General features: G+C 35.6%; 1 protein-coding gene across 3 annotated transcripts in view; it reads left to right on the top strand.

Moving 5' to 3' along the window:
* KIF18A (kinesin family member 18A) overlaps positions 1-20,731 on the top strand; it is a 94,112-nt gene that overhangs the window by 18,946 nt on the left and 54,435 nt on the right. For all 3 annotated transcript variants that reach the window (XM_014831455.3, XM_044753735.2, XM_070491382.1), the window contains exons 7-11: positions 1,804-1,980; positions 3,261-3,335; positions 3,550-3,662; positions 7,631-7,793; positions 18,494-18,658. In XM_014831455.3, coding sequence (XP_014686941.3) covers positions 1,804-1,980; positions 3,261-3,335; positions 3,550-3,662; positions 7,631-7,793; positions 18,494-18,658 — 693 coding nt within the window. The remainder of the gene's footprint in view (positions 1-1,803; positions 1,981-3,260; positions 3,336-3,549; positions 3,663-7,630; positions 7,794-18,493; positions 18,659-20,731) is intronic.

Below are 20,731 nucleotides of genomic sequence, written 5' to 3'. Positions count from 1 at the left end.
TTTTGTTTTAAAGGTCTATTATAAATCAGACTTTAAAAGTATGTTAATAATGTTTATATACAGAACAAAGACCTCAGAGAGGCTAGCATATCAAATAAAGCTATGGTTTTGTATTTTTTTTAATTTCTAGTTTAATAATCAGAATTTGTTGAACGAAAATTATTGAATGTAAGATTGATAGTTAATATTTTATGGTACTTTCTCATCACTTATTTTGAACTTGATTTTTAAAATGACCATTTAATGATCACTGCACAGCAAGCATGATAATTAAATTGGCATGAAGACAAAAATCACCTTATAGAAAAACTAACCTCTGTTCTGGCTAGTATCTTATATACTGTAAAATGTTGTTAGATGATTAAAGAATGTTGATTTTTCTTAGGAAGAAGGGCTTGAGATATAAAATATAATTAAATCACCTAATAGGATGATGTTTGCTTATGCCTTTGGGCATTTAAAGATATTTTACATCTGTATTCCAGAAGTGCTTCCTAGAATACGACTTCCTTTTTTAAAAGTTAAAATATGATCATTTAATTTAAGTTCAAACCAGGCTCAAAAGCTTTAGGGAAATTACTATTAAACTCTTCCAAATGTTGCATTTTGATTTAGTATGAAGTATGCTGAAATGATTTAAGGAGCCTTTTTTTTAAAAAGGCAAGTTACTAAAATCACATGAAGATTGCAAAACCAAGATGTCTTTTATATTCTAAGTTAAAATCTCAAATATGTAAGTAGACAGCATGGTATAGAGACTGATTTTTTAAATTTAAGCCATTCATAGCATTTTTTGCGTGCCAACTTAATTTTTAACAGCTGACTTCTATTGAGTCATTTATGAGTCAGTGGTTAATGCATGTCTTGTACATGTAAAGTCATTTCAAGTAGCACCAGCAGTGCACATTCCACTCTGTTTGGGAAAGACTGCTATGGTGGAAATCACAGTACTACTGGGAGTTGAAACCTAGTGCCCGTTTCTGGCTCTGTGAATTCCCAGCCAGGTGACCTGAGGCAAGTCATTTCACTTGTTGATTAGCTTCATTTTCCTCTTCTGTAATATGATTTACACTGGATAGCATAAAGTTGCTTTCCGGTTAACATTATAAAGCTCTGTTTTATGTATAAGTTGTACTTTTTGGAAAATTTGTTACTTTAAAATCAGAACTGTATCTTTTAAGTAAAAGAAAACCTAGAAAAATTAAGTTCTCCTAGAACTGTAGTGTGCTTTCAGGTGAAGTATCTGTAAGATTGTAATTATAATTTATTTTGTATCCATGTTAGAGGATTATTTAACAAGAGAAGTAGCTCTGTGTCATACAAAATTCTTATTATTCTGCTAGTATGTTTGTATAGGGCATATATTACATTTGTATTTTAATTTATTTTAAATAATGAATGGAGATTTTTTAAATAGACGTTTTGTTTTTGAATAGTTTTAGATACAGAAAAGTTGCTAAGATAATACAGAAAGATTTTGTTAAATATACTTTCCACTCAGTTTCCCCTCTTGTTAACATGGCACATTAATATGGTACGCTTATCACAACTAGTGAACCAATAGTGATTTTTTTATTAGCTAAGATTAATACTAATTCAAATGGAGATATAATCTTTAAATAGGATATTTGTTTGGTATATTCACTGAATAGTCCTGTAAAATTCATTATCATCATTTCGATCACCAGTTTTATCATAAATCTGGGCAAAGTTGGGCAATGCTCAAATTCTTATAGTGAAGTGGTAGCAGGTTTGCATGTAAATGTGGAAAATGACATAAGAATTCTCTTTTTGTTCTTTCAGAGAAAGAATCAGCATATTCCTTACAGAAATAGTAAGCTGACTCGCTTGTTAAAGGACTCTTTTGGAGGAAACTGTCAAACTATAATGATAGCTGCTGTTAGTCCCTCCTCTGTGTTCCACGATGACACATATAACACTCTTAAGTATGCTAATCGTGCAAAGAACATTAAATCTTCTGTAAGTGTGTTTACTCTGCCTTTGTTGTAAGGGCAGTGAGTGCATATTATTTTTATAAATCTAATAAAATATTAGAGTTGTGTTTCTACTAATGAGTTAGGAAACAGGGTTAGAAATATCTTTTCTAACCTGGTTAATTGAACATTAACTTAGACAAATTATTAACCATCCTGATTACACATATAATAGATACTATTATTTAGTCTTTTGGGAGCTAGGATGCTTTAGTGCCTTTCTTTCTGCCCTTTTTCACATCATGGCACGTGATGTTTTGATGGCACCCTGGAGTCATTGATTAAGGCTTTAACTCCTTTGTTGCAGCCAAGGATGATGCTCTACTTTAGCCCAGCACCAGCACTTTCTACCTGAAAACCATGGGCATGTTAGCTAATGTTTCCAAGCCTCCATTACTTCATCTGTAAAATATGTAATATTTGCCTCAGTTTATAAAGTCAGTAAACTTTTTAAATAATTTATTTCCGCATTCATGATACTGATCTGTGTAGCTTCAACAATATAATAATGATTGGTTAGATATGTATTTTTACCAGTATTTTGGGGTAATTTAAAAAGATGTAAGTCATACATGATGTATGTTTATAATCACAGGATCTCAGGGTTAGAAGAGCCCTAGAGTTCAACTGGCATGATTCCATCTCCTCCTGCTTACCTTCTGCTACTCCTTTTGTATGAAGATGAGCGGGTTCTCGTCTTCCTTAGAGAAATGTTCATGTACTATTTATGACTATTTGGGAAAGTTTGTACTATATGAATATACAGAGGTTTTTCACATACATGTTTTAGGTAATCCTTACACCAGCGCTTTGAGGAAGGCATTTTTAGCTCTACTTCACAGTTGAGGAATCCCGTGCTCATAGTTTTAGGTACCAAATTCTAAGTCAGTTAAGTGAGAAGTGGGCAGGACCTTGAAATCGAGTGTTTGGGCTTACATCTCTGAACTTCTTAGAAGCCAGAAGAAAAAGAAAGTGGGCAATTTTTATTATATTGTGAATGAATGCTTTGCAAGTTCTTAAAAGTACCTTTTCTCAGATGGTAAAGCAATTTCTTTATAATTTAATTTGCATTATTATGTTCAGCATGTTCTCTTGTCATAGATTTTAAACATGAGCATAATTGATCGTAACTTTCATGTGATCGTAGTTGTCATAAATTTTGAGTTCATGGAACTGAATTAATGAGGATATAATGCCATTTTGCTTGTGTATAACGGCTCATTACCTCTCTCTATATATGCAATCGTAATTTCTATCTTTTAACAGTTGAAGAGCAATGTTCTTAACCTCGACAATCATATAACTCAGTATGTAAAGATCTGTAATGAGCAGAAGCAAGAGGTATGTCGACTCTTTACGTTGTTCTGCTGATCTCCCTCAGTTCCTGATTTGTGGGATTCTGCAATCCTAATCATCTAGAAATTTGACATGTTTTCCTATTACCATTGAATTCTGATTTGTTCAGTTATTTTTCACAGATAAAATTTTGCTGTGGTCATGTATAATGGAGACAAATAATTTGTTTTGTATTTTAACTAGTGTTTCTCTCTACTAGATTTTAATGTTAAAAGAAAAACTAAAAGCCTATGAAGATCAGAAAGCCTTTACTCATGAAAATAACAAAGCAAAGTTAATGATTTCAAACCCTCAGGAAAAAGAAATTAAAAGGTAAAAATGACATTAAGATCGCATTTTGAGGATTTCATAGTTTTAAAATTTAGTCATATAGTTTATGTTATCATCATTTGTTGTATAAGTATGTCTTTATATATATACTCAACTGAGTTCAAAAAGTCACTGATTACTCTTTCTATTGCCCATTTTGGAGATCAAATGATTTTAGTTGTGATTATACAGATAGTAAGCAGAACCAGGAGTTAGGTGTAAGAGGACAAGATAAAGCCAATTATGTCACTTATGAAATTAGGTTTTAGCGGTTTTCATATTTTTTCCTCTGGCATCTTAGTCCATTCAGTCTGCTATAACAAAATATCACAGACCAGGGAGCTTATAAACAAAAAACCTTTCTTTCTCACAGTTCTGGCCGCTGGAATTCCAAGCAGGATGCCAGCATGGTTGGGTGAGGGTCTTCTTCTGGGTTGTAGACTTCTTGAATCCTCGCGTGGTGGAAGGAGAGGAAGATGTTTCTGGAGCCTGTTTGAAAACGGCACTATTCCCATCCATGGGGTCTCTGCCCTTAAGACCTGATGACCTTCCAAGGGCCTCACCTCCTTACAACATCACCTTGGGTGTTATATTTCAACATATGAATTTGGGGTTACACAAACATTCAGGTGCTAGCATCTGGCATTATCATTATTTGTATAGTTCATGTAAATCTTACCTACCCTTTCTTGACTCTACGCAACTCTAATAAGCCTCTTATTGAGTTAAGCGGTTAATTATTTGAATGAATGTCTCTCAGTGATATAAATTGATACAGAATTTTGATAGGTTCCCACTAAGCTTCTTAGCAGGTAAATTTGAAAAAAAAAAAAAAAGGCTATTAATAGTACAGTACTCACAAGTACTTTTTCCCTAAGCAATTAGGGCAATTTTTCAAGTTGTCCCCATGGGACACTAGTTCAAAAGCTGTGAATCTTGAGTAGTTGTAAGAAGACAGTAAGGAATTCCTGGATCAAAGTTCAGAAATTACTCTTAAGGAATCCAGGAGATTTCCAAAGTACATCAGAATGTTCAAACCTCTGAGAGGCCCTATAATAAAGGAATCTGGTCAACTTTGATAAAACTGAGTAAAGTTAAACTTACTTCACATTCTCCAGAGCCGATTTTCTGTTATCATTAGTACAAGAAACTAACCACAACTTACAATGGTGGTTATTCACACTGTTTTGGTACTCAAGAGTTTGTAGAAGATGTCACGGTGTACATAAGGAAGACTAGTTAAGTGACTTTCAACCATAGTTTTGTAGTTTTTCATTATTTTTAGGCCCATTTTAGTTTCCTCTGATCATTACAACCTTTTGAAGTTTGAAGTGGGGTATTGTTTTCTTACTTACACATAAGATCAAGAACTATAAATCATCTCTTTCAAATCTTAATCCTTTTGCTCTCATACTATGCTCTTTTACAGATAATAAGTAATTAAATGGTTATTTTTCTCATAATGACAATGAACCAGTTTTTCATATAGCATAAAGTTGACCTATATATTGGTATCATACAAGAGCTCTGTTTATACTGGAGATTTTCTGAAGTGTTTAAGTTATTTTGTTAATCCCCCTAGCAACCTGTTGTCAAGATAAATTTGTTGTATTTTGTTAGTCTTATGATGCTTTTTGTTATATCCCACCAACTTCGTAGTGTCTTTTAAAAAATAAGTAGAAGTGGTTCGTCATTATTCATTTAGTCTTATCAAAGGAAGCGTTTAACTCTGATATACTATTAGTAGTAGTTGTTTCATTTTGTTAGTTGTGGGATTGGGCCTCATGAAACCAGATATCTCTTTGATGATGCAACTTTCTTGAAAATTAAAGAAGTCAGCAATTGCTCAAATTTGGAGTCATCGCTTGCATGCAATTGCTCAGCACTACTTAACTAGATCTGGTTACCAATTAAAGCCTTAGAAATTAGTAGACTTCTCTGTGGTTGATGGTTTTAAATCATTGAATCTTTCCTTCTAGTAAAATGATTTAGGAGGGAGAGGGCCTGAGCTATGAAATAAGCATTTATGTGGGTATTTTTCACATTTCAACATGTCTTAACCAACAGTGGTAACTTTAAGTTTTAATTTGTGCAACATGTTAAATAATTTACTAGTATTTATAAAGAAGGTAATGGTAAAATTATATACCCCATGGCCTTTGTCATTTTTCCTCAAAAGTAGCTGTCTCCTGAAAGAAATGCCTTTTGTCATTCAATCATACTGTTACATAGAATTTTTAATGCCGTAAATTTTCAAAATGTCTTTAAAAAAATTTTTATGAAATTTAAACAGATAAAGGGAAGAATATACAGTATTTGCTGTCTATCAAAGCTATTTGGAAAGATGATTTTCAAAAAAGTCATAAGAGGAAAGTACAAATGTTCTGTATACAGAGTAATTATAAAACTTCACTTGTGGCTATACCAAGAAAATTGCATAGAGCTTAATATTCATCATGTAGCACCTAAAATTATTGGCAAAGATTTTTGTTTTCTACTTACTTGAATGTTTTAAATGACTAGAAAGTCGTTATTAGTCCCTTAGAACTCTGTTTTAAAATGATAGTTTTTTATAAAAGGAGCTCTCTAGAAACCTTGATACTAATTACCTTTCATTCTGAACACTAAACACCACCAACCAGTTAAGTCTAGACCACAAAATTAAAAAATTGTCCAATATTGAACTATGTTCTTGGGTAAAATATCAGAGAAAAACTAAGAAATTATCTTTGGGTATAACCTAAAGATAACTTATCAATTCATTTACTGGCATTAGCATTGTTGTAATATAATACAGTGAAATTGCAATGTCCGTACATACTTCCTATTAAATATTTATCAGTTTGACAAAACTGCAGTAAAGTCGATGTATTGTGGTTTATATTCACTCCCAATACAGTTTCATTAAGAACTACTGACGTAAATTGGCAGTGTTTTTACCACAGATCCTTACAAATATAGCTAAAATTCTGGCCAAAGAACATTTATTTTTAAATGTATATACTTTCTTACAGTTTTATTTTAAAGGCTTCACAGTTCATTTTTCTTTGAGAGCTTTGCCGTATGTGACTGTTTATACTGTTACTGTAAACTCCGACCTGAGCTATGACTTAGAATCGTAAGTATATTTTTATAAAATTAGAATATTACTGTGGCTGATGTTCTGCTGACCCTGGAGGATGCAGGATTGCAGGTCCTTTTAGGGCTTTCATAGGTATTATTCAGCTTGTGGTCTTTGTGCATTGGGAGGAGATGAGAGTCAGACTCCCCAACTCTAATTCTCTAAATCTATAATGCCCTTTGGAGGAAACACACTGGAGTGGCTTTTCGAGGTTTACCATGCTGTAAACTTGGATGTTTTGGGTTCTAGCAGTGTCAGGTGACTCTTAGCCAGGCTGTAGGGGATACCTAACTATATGCTATGTTTCAGTATAACAAATTCTGAAGCAAAGAACTGGCTATCTCACCTTCCCAGGGGCCGTGGAGGCACCATGTGATCATGCCACCCACTACTTATTTCTTCACAGTGAGGCAGCACCAAACAACACACAATACAGTGCTGCTTCTGGGGCCTTGTGAATTGGCATAGTATAGGTCCAGATTCTCATCCTTTTCCTACAAACAAAACGTTTTTTCATTTTTTGCTAAATAGCTCGATTACATAGACAAAATACAGTCTGTGACTAATACCAGAGGCCTTATAATACCTGTATCTCTTAACAACATGATCTTTCTTGGAGGAGAGAGAAAGAGAAGGGGAACCCCGTGTAGTAAAAGTAAAGTTAACAACCCTTTCCAAACATTTTTGTAATTTAATAGGAAAAACAGTCACTCTAACCTATTTGCTGTTTATCCTTGAGTCTAATGCTATAAATGGTATATATCCTTTTGTTCATGCGTTTCTTTAAGTAAACTTTGTATCGTCTATCAAAAAATTAGTGAGATTCTATAATGTGTTTTATTTTTGGTAGATTTCAAGAAATTCTGAACTGCTTGTTCCAGAATCGAGAAGAAATCAGACAAGAATATCTGAAGTTGGAAATGTTACTTAAGGAAAATGAACTTAAGTCATTCTATCAACAACAGTACCATAAGCAAATAGAAATGATGTGTTCTGAAGACAAAGTAGAAAAGGTATTTAACAACTTTATAATTAAGTTTTAGAGAATGTAAAAACATGGGGACTTCTAATTCTAGAAATTGGATAGGCATTGTTACTAAATCACCTATTCTCTACAAACACCTGGAAATGCTGGAGGAAATGTAGCAAACATTGTTTTAAATGCATACATAAGTCTTCAAGAAAGAAAATTAAATTCCTAGGTTTCAGAAACGAAAAGAAAACCAAAGAAACAAAATCTAAGTTGCAAGATTCTATTGCTTTTCTGAGGATTGATGAAATGCTTAACATGAAGTTAACACGTTCAGCAAATGTTGGGTACCAAAGGTGGGGCAGTGGGAGCAGTCCACCCCAGATGCACACACATCTTAGACCAATAGATTTTTTTTTTCCAGGGGAGAATATTTTATCACTGACATTACCAGAATTTCCATTGCATGGTGCTAAAACAAAGCAGAGCAACTTTTAGTCGATCTTATTATTTAATGCAGTAGTGCCCTGCCCTTCCCCCTCCACACACACAGACCACTCACACTAGCCTGCCTTTGATGTACACCAGCAGTGTATGAGACTTCCATTTTCTCCACATCCTCTCCAACACTTGCTATTTCTTGTCTTGTTAATTACAACCATTGTGACAAGCATGAGGTGATATCTCGTAGTTTTGATTTTCGTTTCCCTAATAATTAGTGATGTTGAACATCTTTTCATGTGCCTGTTGACTGTCTGTATGTCTTCCTTGGAAAAATATCTGTTCAGACCCTTTGCCCAATTTTCGATTGGGTTGTTTGTTTTTTTGTTGTTGACTTGTATGAGTTCTTTATGTATTTTGGATATTAACCCCTTATCAGATATATGATTTGCAAATACCTTCTCCCGATTGTTAGGTTGTCTTTTCATTTTGTTGATGGTTTCCTTTGCTGTGCAAAAGCTTTTTAGTCTGATGTAGTGCCATGTGTTTATTTTTTTTGTTTCCCTTGCCTGGTGAGATAATGGCTTTCAAAGTGATACTGCTGGGGGCCAGCCAAGGTGGCCTAGTGGTTAAGCTCAGCATGCTCCACTTTGGCAGCCTGGGTTCGGTTCCTGGGTGTAGACCTACACCAGTCATCTATTAGCGGCCATGCTGTGGTGGCAGCTCACATACAAAAGAGGAAGATTGGCAGCGGATGTTAGCTCAGGCACATCTTCCTCAGCAAAAACAGAAGAAAAAATACTGTTAAGACTGATGTCAAAGAGCATACTGCCTGTGTTTTCTTCTAGGAGTTTTATGGCTTCAGGTCTTATACTCAAGTCTTCAATCCATTTTGAGTTAATTTTTGTGTATGATATAAGAGAGTGGTCTACTTTTAATTCTTTTGCACATGGCTGGCCAGCTCTCCCAAAACCATTTATCAAAGAGACTTTTCTCCATTGTGTGTTCTTGGCTCCTTTATCAAAACTTAGCTATCCATATATGTGTGGCTTTATTTCTGGGCTCTTGATTCAGGTCCGTTGATCTGTGTGTCTGTTTCTGTGCCAGCACCATGCTGTTTTGGTTACTATAGCTTTGTAGTATATTTTGAAGTCAGGGAGTGTGATGCCTCCAGCTTTGTTTGTTTTTCTCAAGATCGCTTTGGCTATTTGGGGTCTTTTGTTGTTCCGTATAAATTTTAGGATTCTTTGTTTTATTTCCATGAAAAATGTTGTTGAGACTTTGATAGAGATTGCATTGAATTTGGAGATTGCTTTAGGGAGAATGGACATTTTAACTATGTTAATTCTTCCAGTCCATGAGCATGGAATATCTTTCCACTTGTTTGAGTCTTCTTCGATTTCTTTCAACAATATTTTATTGTTTGCAGTGTATAGGGCTTTCACGTCTTTTGTTAAATTTATTCCTAGGTATTCTTTTAGTTCCAATTGTACAGGTTATTGTATTCTTAATTTCTCTTTCTGCTATTTCGTTGTTAGTGTACAGAAACGCAACTGATTTTGGTTTGTTGATTTTGTACCCTGCAACTTTACTATATTCACTTATCATTTCTAATAGTTTTTTGGTGGATTCTTTAGAGTTTTCTTATATAAAATCATGTCACCTGCAAATAATGACAGTTTTGCTCCTTCCTTACAAGGGAGATTCCCTTTATTTCTTTTTCTTGCCTGATTGTTCTGGGTAGGACTTCTAGTACTATGTTAAATAAGAGTGGTGACAGTGGGCATCTTTGTCTGGTTCCTGTTCTTAGAGGGATAGCTTTCGGTTTCTCACCTTTGAGTATGATGGTAGCTGTGGATTTGTCATATATGGGCTTTATGATGTTGAGGTACTTTCGTTCTGTACCCATTTTATTCAGATTTTTTGTCATAAGTGGATGCTGTATCTTGCCAAATGCTTTCTCTCCAGCTATTGAGATGATCATGTGACTTATATTCTTCATTTTGTTAATATGGTATTTCATGTTAATTTGTGGGTGTTGAACCATCCCTATATCCTGGAATAAATCCCACTTGATCATAGTGTATGATCTTTTTAATGTATTGTTATATTCAATTTACTATTTTTTTACTTGCTCTTTTGCTATTTTTGAAGGATTTGCTAGTATTTTGTTGAGGATTTTTGCATCGATGTTCGTCAGTGATGTTGGCCTGTAATTTTCTTTTTTTGTGTTGTCCTTGTCTGGTTTTGGTATCAGGGGTAATGTTAACCCCAAGAATGTCAGGAAGCCTCCCCTCCTCTTCATGTTTTTGTAAGAGTTTGAGAAGGAAAGATGTTAAGTTTTCTTCGAATGTTTGGTAGAATTTAATGGGGGAGCCGTTTGGTCCTGGAGTTTTGTTTTTTGGGAGGTTTTTTGATTACCATTTTGATCTCCTTACTAGTCATTGGTCTATTCAGATTTTCTGTTTCTTCTTGACCCATGATACTTCATACTATCTTTATAGATGGTTGATCCACTACCTTTACTGTATATTTGCCTTTACCAGGGATGATTTTCTTCTTTGGTTATTTTCTTATTCCTGTTTGTGGTCTTTTCTTTTCCAGTTAAATAAGTCCCTTTAACATTTCTCATAAGGCTGGTTCAGTGGTAGTAAACTTCTGTAGTTTTTGCTTGTCTGGAAAACTCTTTCTCTCTCCTTCCATTCTAAATGATAAAAATTCTGAGGAGAATATTCTTGGCTGTAGGTTTTTTCCTTTTAGCACAGTGAATATATCGTGCCATTCCCTTCTAACCTGTCAGGTTTCTGCTGAGAGGTCAATTGATAGCGTTATGGGATTTCCTTTGTATGTAACTTGTTGCCTTTTGCCTGCAACTTAGGATTCTCTCTTTATCTTTAATTCTTGACATTTTACTTATAATGTGTCTTTGGATTTATCTTGTTTGGTGCTCTCTGTGCTTCCTAGATGTGTGTTTCCCTCCTCAGGTTAGGGAAGTTTTCAGTTATTTCTTCAAATAGGTTCTCTGCCCCTTTGTCTCTCTCTTCTCCTTCTGGGACACCTATAATACAGATGTTAGTCTGCTTGATGTTGTCCCAGAAGTCCCTTAAACTGTCCTTGTTCTCTTTAATTCTTTTTTCTGTTCAGCTTGGGTGATTTCCTCTACTCTTTCATCCAGATCACTGATCTGTTCTCTGTCATCTACAATGCTATTGATTCTCTCTAGCGAATTTTTCGTTTCCATTATCGTGTTCTTCATTTCTGATTGGTTCTTTTTTTAATTTTCCAATTCTTCGTTCAAGTTCTCACTGTTCATTTGTTCTTCTTCCGAGATCAGTGAGCACCCTTATGACTATTAGTTTGTGCTCTTTATCAGGTAGATTGTTTATCTCTGTTTCATTTAGTTTTTTTCTGAGGATTTGTCCCATTCCCTTATTTGGAATATAATTCCTTTGTCTCCTCATTTTGCCTACTTCTCTGTGCTTATATCTATGTATTAGGTAGATCATCTAGTCTCCGATCTTGGAAATGTGGCCTTATATAAGTGATGCCTTATGGGGCCCAGAAATGTGCTTCTGTCTTGTCACCAATGCCAGATGTTCCAGGAATGTCCCCTGTATGGGCTACATGTGCCCTTCTGTTGTGGCAAGGTTGCTCTTGCTGTTGGTGCACAGACAGGTTAGACTAGACTGGCCCCCCAGGCTGGCCGGTTGTAAGGCTCAGTTGTGGTGGCTGCTATGATTGCTTTATTGGGTGGGGCAAGCCCCAGGATGGCTAGCTGTGAAGTCTAATAGTTCACAACTACTGCTGTTTTGCTGTTAAGCGAGTCAGGCCACCAGTGTATCTGGTTGCTATGCTTAAAGGCCCTCAGTTGCCATAGGTCTCCGCTGAGGCTCTCTGCAATGTGCAGCTGTCGTTGACCCTCTAGAATGCAGATGGGTAGAGCCACTCAACCCACACTGCAGAGATCCCACAACCCTGCCTGTGGTGGCCCACAAGTTTGCCACGGGCTTGCTAGTGGGCAGGGCCAGACCCTCTAGCAGGCTGCCTGCCCTGGCTGAGCTGGACTGAATTGGTGCTTTAGTGGGCAGGGCACACCCCTATGTGACAGGCCAGAGGAAGGTCTCAAATGGCTCTGTCAGCAGCCCTGTCAGTGTGGCTGAGCTAGGTCACGGTAATGGCTCCTGCTTGTGTCTCAGTCTTTGCAGGGGTGGGCTCAGCCACCTCCTGCTCTCTGAGATGTGCTCAGAGCTTAGGAAGTGAGTCTGTTTTACCAATGGACCATGCACCTTTGTTTCTGGTGTGTTTTTATGTTGGTTTCCAGAAGGAGTGAATCTGTGCAGGGGTCATAGGCTTTTCTTTCTCTGAAGCTTGATAGTTTTTCTGGGCATATTCCTGGTTGATTTTCAAAGCCAGCCAAGCCAGGTATTATGGGATCTTGTCTTGATTGTGCTGAATCTAAAGGCTGGAATGCTTGTTGTGGCATACATCCCCTGTTCAGATTCCACCTGCTCCTCGGGGAAAAGCTTCATTCCTTTAAGATTGCCCTGGCTGTGAAACACCCTGGCTAGGATGTGGTGTTTTCCTCAGCAGAGGTGTATTTCTGCCTCCTTCACCCCTGTCAGTGCTGTCCCTTGTTGTGGAGGTTCTTTTTACCCAGTTTCCAGATCTCTCTCAGAGGAAATTGTTCCACAGGTCCTTGTAGGTTTGTTGTGTCTGCAGGAGGAGGTGAGTTCAGAGTCCTCCTATGCCTCCATCTTCCCAGAATCACCTCCCTGTGCTTTTTTTCATGTTAGATATAGCTGAAGAGTGAATTAAGAACTGAGAGATCTGAGGAAGTCACACAAAATACGGGAAAAGAAGATAGCAAATGTGAACAAGAAGTTGTTACATGAAGGATAGACTAAAAAGTCATGCATTCATCTAAGAGATACTCTGAAGGAGATATATTAGTGCGAAGGGGGAAAGATAGTATGCAAAATTTAAGGCTTAGAATATTTTTGGCTTAATAACGTGTCAATTAAAGAAGCATGAGTTCTAACCAGGATGAAAAACGTATACCTGTGTATGTGCAACTCTAGATCACAAAAGATAAGAAAAATAAACATTTTGAAAATACTGGATAATTATTCCCATTCACTGATGATAAGTTTTTTATTTTTATGTTTTATATAATTTAACTAAATAGGTAATATAGGAGATACAGTCATGTATCACTTATTAAAAACTTCCTCTTGTAAGTAACTTCCCAGTCATCTTAGACCACTCCCTCCAAACTTATCTTCTCCTTTTCCTAGCTTCCCGGAAGTAATGATGATATGAAAAAGTTTTACATTTCTTAATGTCTGAAAGATATCAAGTTTAAATAATGCTTTAAAAAACTAGCATTCCAGTTTTTTCTCAGTCTGTGAAATGGGAAAGATGTGATACGTTAAGAAATTAATCATAAAGTCTTCATTAATGTATCATTGATACCATTGATCAGCAGTTGTTAAATTATGTTATCAGAATTAATAATTTGAGTATACATTTGTTGTGCTTTATCTCATTGAAAATGCATTTTTTAAACCACTTTATTGAGATATGATTGACATACAAAAGTAAACTGTAAATATTTAATGTATACAACTTGATGGTTTTGGAGATATATATGCACTAGTGAAACCATGATCACAGTCTTTGCCATAAGGCTATACATCACCTCCTAAAGTTTCCTTCCACCCTCTTTATTATTAGTAATAATATTTTAATAATAACTCAACGTAAGATCTACTCTCTTAGCAATTTTTAGGTATGCAACAGTAGGATACCAATAAGCTTTAAAAAAAAAAAGAAGAAAATCTTGCTATCTGCAACAATGTAAATGAACCCAGAGGACATTATGCTAAGAGAAATAACCCAGACACAGACAAGTTCTACATGATGCCGTTTATATGAAAAATCTGAAGTAGTCGAACTCAGAAGTAGAGAGTAGAATGGTAATTTCCAGGGGCTGTGGGGAAGCTAAAACCAGAAAATATTAGTCAAAGGTACAAAGTTTCCATCATGCAAGACAAATAAGCCCTACAGATCTACTGCTGTACAGCATAGTGCCTGGACTTAATAATAATGTATTGAGGACTGAAAATTTCTTTTTAAGTTTGTTTTTCAAGATTCATTTAAAATGTTTCTCCCATCCTTTTAAGGCATAAGAAAAACTGGATTTACGTCTTTGTTTGAGATTTGTTGCTATATTTGTACTTTAACTTTTTGAACCGCAAAATTGTTGCCAGTACTTTTGATAACCTTAATGACTTCCAAATAACAGAATATCTGATAGGATTGTATATCAATTTGTGAACTCCTTTCATATGTTAGCTAAATGGAATTCTAAAATAGTTCTATATTATACAATCTAAGAATTGCATATTTTTTTAATCTCATTTGTTTGTGCTTATTGTATTAGGAAGTAATTTTTAGGGGGGATAGTAATTCTTTTCAATTTTGTGTAGGTATCCATTAAATAAATGTCAATTATCTGATTTATTTCTTGAAAAAAGGCAAGAAATTCAGTCATGGGAAGCTGATATTGACTTAGTATCTCAACTTTTAACAGCAGCTTTTAGTGAACACCTTTGCTTTATATGCAAAGCATTGTGCTAGATACAGTAGAGGTAAAGAAATGGATGAGACTTTCTGTGCCCTTCAATTATTTATAAACTAGTTGGAGCAATAAAATAGTATAAAAATGACAAGGCAGTGTCTGTCATGTAAGTAATTAGTACAATAATAACAACAGGTAATATTATTGAGTACTATGTGCCAGTTTTCAAAGTCCTTTGTGTGGTTTAATTGATTTAGTATTTATAATGAGCGTGTGTGGTAGATGCTATATTATCAACATTCGTAAGCAACAAAGGTACTAAGAACTTGATTGAGTAAGTTGTTTGAAGTGATATACCTAAGTAATGTGATTGAACCAATATTAGACCCTGGTTGTCTGGCTCGAGAGTCGGCACTCTTAAGCATTCTGCTATACTATAAGTACTGTAAATGCTATAGCTATTCAAAGGAGAAAACAGTGGTTTCCAATTGTGACGGTTAATAAAGGCTTCCTGGTGGAGAGAGAAGATTTATGCTGGGCCTTGCATGAGACTATCAATGTTAGAAAAACAAATAGGAATGATATGTTCTAGATAGGATATCAGTATGACCAGAGTATGTACAGCATATTTGTAAGACAGTTTGTGTGGAAGTACATAAGTATACTCAACACTTCCTGCCAATTTGCGCTCCCTTACCCATAGCAGATATCACTGGTTGATTGCCAGACTCTTTATCTCTGAATCTGATGTTGCCAGAGCTAACCACTGCGAATGGATTAGAGATGACACATGATGTAAGACATATTTACCATACTGGGAATTATTGACAGTCAATTGGAAAGATAAGATAATTGGCCACATTGTGGAAACTAGTTTCCAGGAATTTTACAATCTATCTTTGTAGTCAAAAGGCAGTCTTTGAAGCAAAAGAGTAGTGCATTATCAGAGCTTAGAATCAGTGTTATTTTTTTAAACATTTGAATATTATTTAGTACTATTAATAAGCTTGGCCTGTTTAATCCCAAACTAATCTAAATAATGGTTTCCTTACTCTCTTTTACTTCCCCTGTTGAGTACTTAGAAGGAAGACAGAGAGTAGGGGAATGGGTATGGCTGGTTCCTTTAATTTTTTTCTGTTTTTATCTTTGTTCTTCTGCTTAGTAGCCTTTTTTCAACCCACTTGCCTTTTATGATTTCTTACTTTTGGTCATTTCAATCCAGATGTTCCACTCCTTATAGCTATTCTTATAAGACTAGGTAAGCAATGGAAATAAAACCTCTTAAGTTTATTGGTTGTAGTGAAACTATTGCAAAACATGGGAAGACATCTAAAGGCTGAGACTTTCCTTCTTTTTTTTTTTTTTTTACACATCAGTGTCAAGCTATAATCTTACTAAACTGCTTGCTAAGGCAAGGAATTTTGTATCTGTCTTGGATCCTCTCCAAAAGATGTTTATTATCGAGAGCACTAAAAAAAATTTATAACATTGATTCAACTATAAATTGTTCTAGAGTAGGGGCTCTGAGATTAATCTTAAACTAAAGTTTCTGAGTAATTTTATCACCATATAAAGATAATCTGCACATTATTTTTAGTGGAATAATGAGTTTACTGTCTTAGCAATCCTTTTGCACAAAGCAATAGTAACACCTATGTTTTATAATTATGTGTTTTTTCTCACTCAACACCTTTTGTATTCTGAGGTATTCTCGGTATTCTGGGGATTTTGTTAATGAAATGTATAAAGCTCTTTTGAAACCTTAATGGGAAACATTTTACTTTAATGTCAGCATTTAACATGCATATTTTAGAATTTATTCCCAAACACGTGCTATTTATTTCAGAACAGTGATTCAACAAGGCTTCCTTGATGGAAAATGTTCCCTTAGAGAAGCATCATAGAAGGTACATTTGATGGACATTAGAAATAAAAACTCAAAAGCATACTTTTTGGGATTTTCAATTAGTATCTTTTTGGTATTAAACATTGGCTGTCATCAGTCCCACAGATCATTTCCTGCCCTGGTTTCAAAGAGTACCTACAACTTTTATAAATGTTAAAGCAAACTAAAGAATATTTAATTTAGCTGCCATCCTTCAGGCAGGTACAATATTTTTATGTCCATTTTTCAGATGAGGTGACTGAAGACCCACTGAGATTGGCTTGCCTAGGTTTTCCTGCCTGCTGAATAGCAGAAGAAAGTCAAGAAGCCACATGTCCTCCTTCCATTAGAGCAGTGGCTCTAAACTTTTCAGGTTTCAGGACCCCTTTCTGCTGTAAAAAATATTTAGGACCTCAAAGAGCTTTAGTTTATGTGGATTCCATCTACCAGTGTTCCCATATTGGAGATTTAAACTAAGCTTTACAAAAATACATTTGTGTATTTATTTATTTTAAAATAATTAGTTAGGGGCCGGCCCCGTGGCCAAGTGGTTAAGTTCGCGCGCTCTGCTGCGGCGGCCCAGGGTTCGGATCCTGGGCGCGGACATGGCACCGCTCATCAGGCCACGTTGAGGCGGCGTCCCATATGCCACAACTAGAAGGACGTGCAACTATTATATACAGCTATGTACCAGGGGGATGTGGGGAGATAAAGCAGGAAAAAAAAAAAACAGAAAACTTTGGCCACAGTTGTTAGCTCAGGTGCCAATCTATGAAAAAAAATAAAATAATTAGTTAACCCATTGCATGATAACATAAGTAACACTTTAATGAAAAGTAACTAATTATGTTTTCTAAAACATAAAGAGGTAGTGAGAAGAGTGACATTGTTTCACATTTTTGCAAATATCTTTAATGCCTGGCTTTTCCCTGAAATGGAAATACATCTTTTGTAAAAAAGATAATAAGGAAGAACTTTTCTCCAAAAGAGAATACGGTCTTTGACCAAGTTCAGATGTAATCCCTGTTCCTTTTTTCATTCCTTTAATTCCCTGCCTCCAAAACCAGCTGCAGGTGCTTGTTCTAATCTGTGGGATCTGTTGTCTCAGGTCCGGCCCTCATGTTGATGATTACGGGGTTCATTGTCTCTTGGCAAATAACACAGAGCAGTCAAGCTATTCTGGCCCGCAGTTCCATGGTAGTGTGCAAGACCCTTGGGGTAAAAACCCAAAAGGCCAGTTCTAATCTCAACTCATACTTAGGTAAACACCAAAAATACGGAGTATCTGTATGGTTCCTAAACCAGCCAGCAGGCAAGATCAGAAATTTATAAGCACTCTGATATAACCTCTGTTTTTTATCATTTGTACCAGACAATCTAAAGGCCTTGTAGACAAAAACAGACTAAGAGAACGCTACATTCTTCAAATCTTTCAAATTGGAAGAAAGATAAGAGGAGGAAATGTATCTGCTTTGATTTTGAGTGAGGAAATCATGGGACTTATCTATCAGACTTTGTATGAATTTTTCAAATGCATCATTTAAAAGAATATGTTTTAGCGCACACACACAAAAGTTAAAGTCTTCAATCTGGCCATTATATTTCTTAGAACCATAACTCTCAACATGTAATTTTATAGAAATAACTCACAACTCAATTTCCAATTTTCCTGCAAGCATTAGTATTGTGAGATTTCAAAGGGGAAGTAGCTTTAAATACAAGACTATAGCCTAATTTATACAATATCACACTTCTAAGAAAATATACTACATTAGTAATATCGCATACATCAAATATCTTAAAAATTAAGTTGACTATTAAATGCATTGTTTTTCAGGCCACTTGCAAACGAGATCATAGACTCGCAATGTTGAAAACTCGTCGCTGCTACCTAGAGAAGAAAAGGCAGGAGGAATTGAAGCGACTTGATGAGAATACTAATTGGCTCAATTATGTTGAAACTGAAATGGGTCTCTTAGGTCAAAATGGTCTTATTCCAAAGGTACAGATATGTTTGTATATTCAGATTTATTTTGTAAGAACTGAGCTCTTTAAATCCATTGTCTTTATTGTTGAGTAAATATCTTTAATAAGACAGCTATTGCTTCATTTCACCAAGATTCAATTGACTCATTTTATGGTTTTTAACTAATTATACCTTCTGGCTCACTAATTACCTACTAGATTTGACTTTTTTCTACTTTCAGAAGAGTAAAGGTACTTTTAAATGTTGCTGTTCTTAAGCAATTGCATCCTTTTATGAGGTAGCTCCTAAGTTAGAATAAAAGTGATTCTATTTCAACCTGTATTTGAGATTTCATCATATAGATAATTTGGGGTTTTTTTGGAGGAAGATTACCCTGAGCTAACATCTGCTGCCAGTCCTCTTCTTTTTGCTGAGGAAGACTGGCCCTGAGCTAACATCCATGCCCATCTTCCTCTACTTTATATGTGAGACTCCTACCACAGCATGGCTTGTCAAGCGGTGCCATGTCCACACCCGGGATCCGAACTGGCAAACCCTGGGCCACCGAAATGGAACGTGCAAACTTAACTGCTGCACCACTGGGCCGGCCCCAGTAATTTGTTTTAATACTTGATATTTTGTTCAAAACTGATCTTAAGTGTGATCATCATTACTTATGTTATGGCTAAAGAAAGTTGTATTTGTGTGTGTATGTACTGAACTGAAAATATTCCACCTAGAATGGCAAAAAGTTATATTTATAAAGAGTAGTGATTGGTAATGATGGTTAAAGGCTGAATCAGATCAGAATTGTGTTCAGCTACAAGGTTATGGAAATCTGACTTAGTGCCTTAACCAGTTAGGGCTATATTTTGCTCCCTTAACAATAATAAGTCTTGGAAATATTCAATTTATTCCTAAAAATGTCATCAATGTCTTCATTATACTTGTCATTTCATAGTTGTGATGTCACTATTCCATCTTTAGTCTCAAGTTTACACTTATGCTAGAAGAAGAGGAAAGAAAGAAAGGGGGGAGGGCTATCTGTAGTGGGAGATCAAAGACTTCCAGAAATTCCTAACAGACATATCTTTTGCTAGAATTGTCATGTGGCTACCCCTAGATGCAGGGGAATCTGGAAAGCTGAGTTATTTTTCTGGACGCCTTATCACCCTGAACAAAATTAAAGTTCTCTTAATAAGAAAGAAGAGGGAAATGAATATGGAATAAGTAGCTAGCAGACAACTGCCACAAAGTAATTTTGATCCAATACCTAATACTTTAAAAGAACGACTTCTTTATACTCTTTTTAAAAGGAGGAGCATCTAAAGTCTTTATTTTGAGGATATTCTTCTGAAATTCTATACTAGGTATCCCCTAATTGGTATCTAGTCCTCTGGAATCTTCAAATTTCTAGAAAAGCACTGGACTGAAAATAAATACTCGTGAAATAAAGTATAAAATATCAGTAACAAATGAATGCAGCTAGTGATCATTAATATTCAAAGGTAGCAATTTTTTGTTGTAATTCAAAGATATTAACCAGTGATTCATGACTAGGGAAATGGATTCTCTGGCTAGCAATAGCTATGAATGACCATCATTTTAGCATTAAAGCTCAGACTGGAGAGAGAGAGGAGACTAGCAGGAGTAGTCAGTGATGACAGTTCAAGGTAGTAAAAGGAGCAGCAGGCACCAAGCAGCAGACACCCTGCTTCTTAAGAAAAACGCCAAAGACAAATGGAGCCTGAGTAGTTCTTTAGTGTGGAGATTCATTGAGCACCAGGCAACAACTTAACCTACACCTCAGGAACTCTAGAAGTCATCAAAGTATCTTGCTAAAAGCATGCCAGCCAGTTTGTTCAGCAGATTAGGAATGTAGCACAGAATGTACTTTAATAATATAACTTAATTGATAAGCACTTTAGACTATTCCCTACAGAGAGAGTGTCATTGTTGGAAAGAGGATAAACTTTGGAGTTGGAGTGGTTGGTAATTCTGTAATTTGATAGTTGTGTTGAATACTAACTCTAATGCCGATTGTATGACTGGACAAGTTATTTAACGTCGTCGTCTTAATTTCTCATCTTTAAAATATACTTAAGGCAT

This window comes from Equus asinus, chromosome 20, assembly GCF_041296235.1.
Source record: "Equus asinus isolate D_3611 breed Donkey chromosome 20, EquAss-T2T_v2, whole genome shotgun sequence".
Taxonomy (NCBI): Eukaryota; Metazoa; Chordata; class Mammalia; order Perissodactyla; family Equidae; genus Equus; species Equus asinus.
The sequence above is the reverse complement of the archived record's forward strand: the minus strand, read 5'-3'. Positions and strand labels throughout refer to the sequence as shown.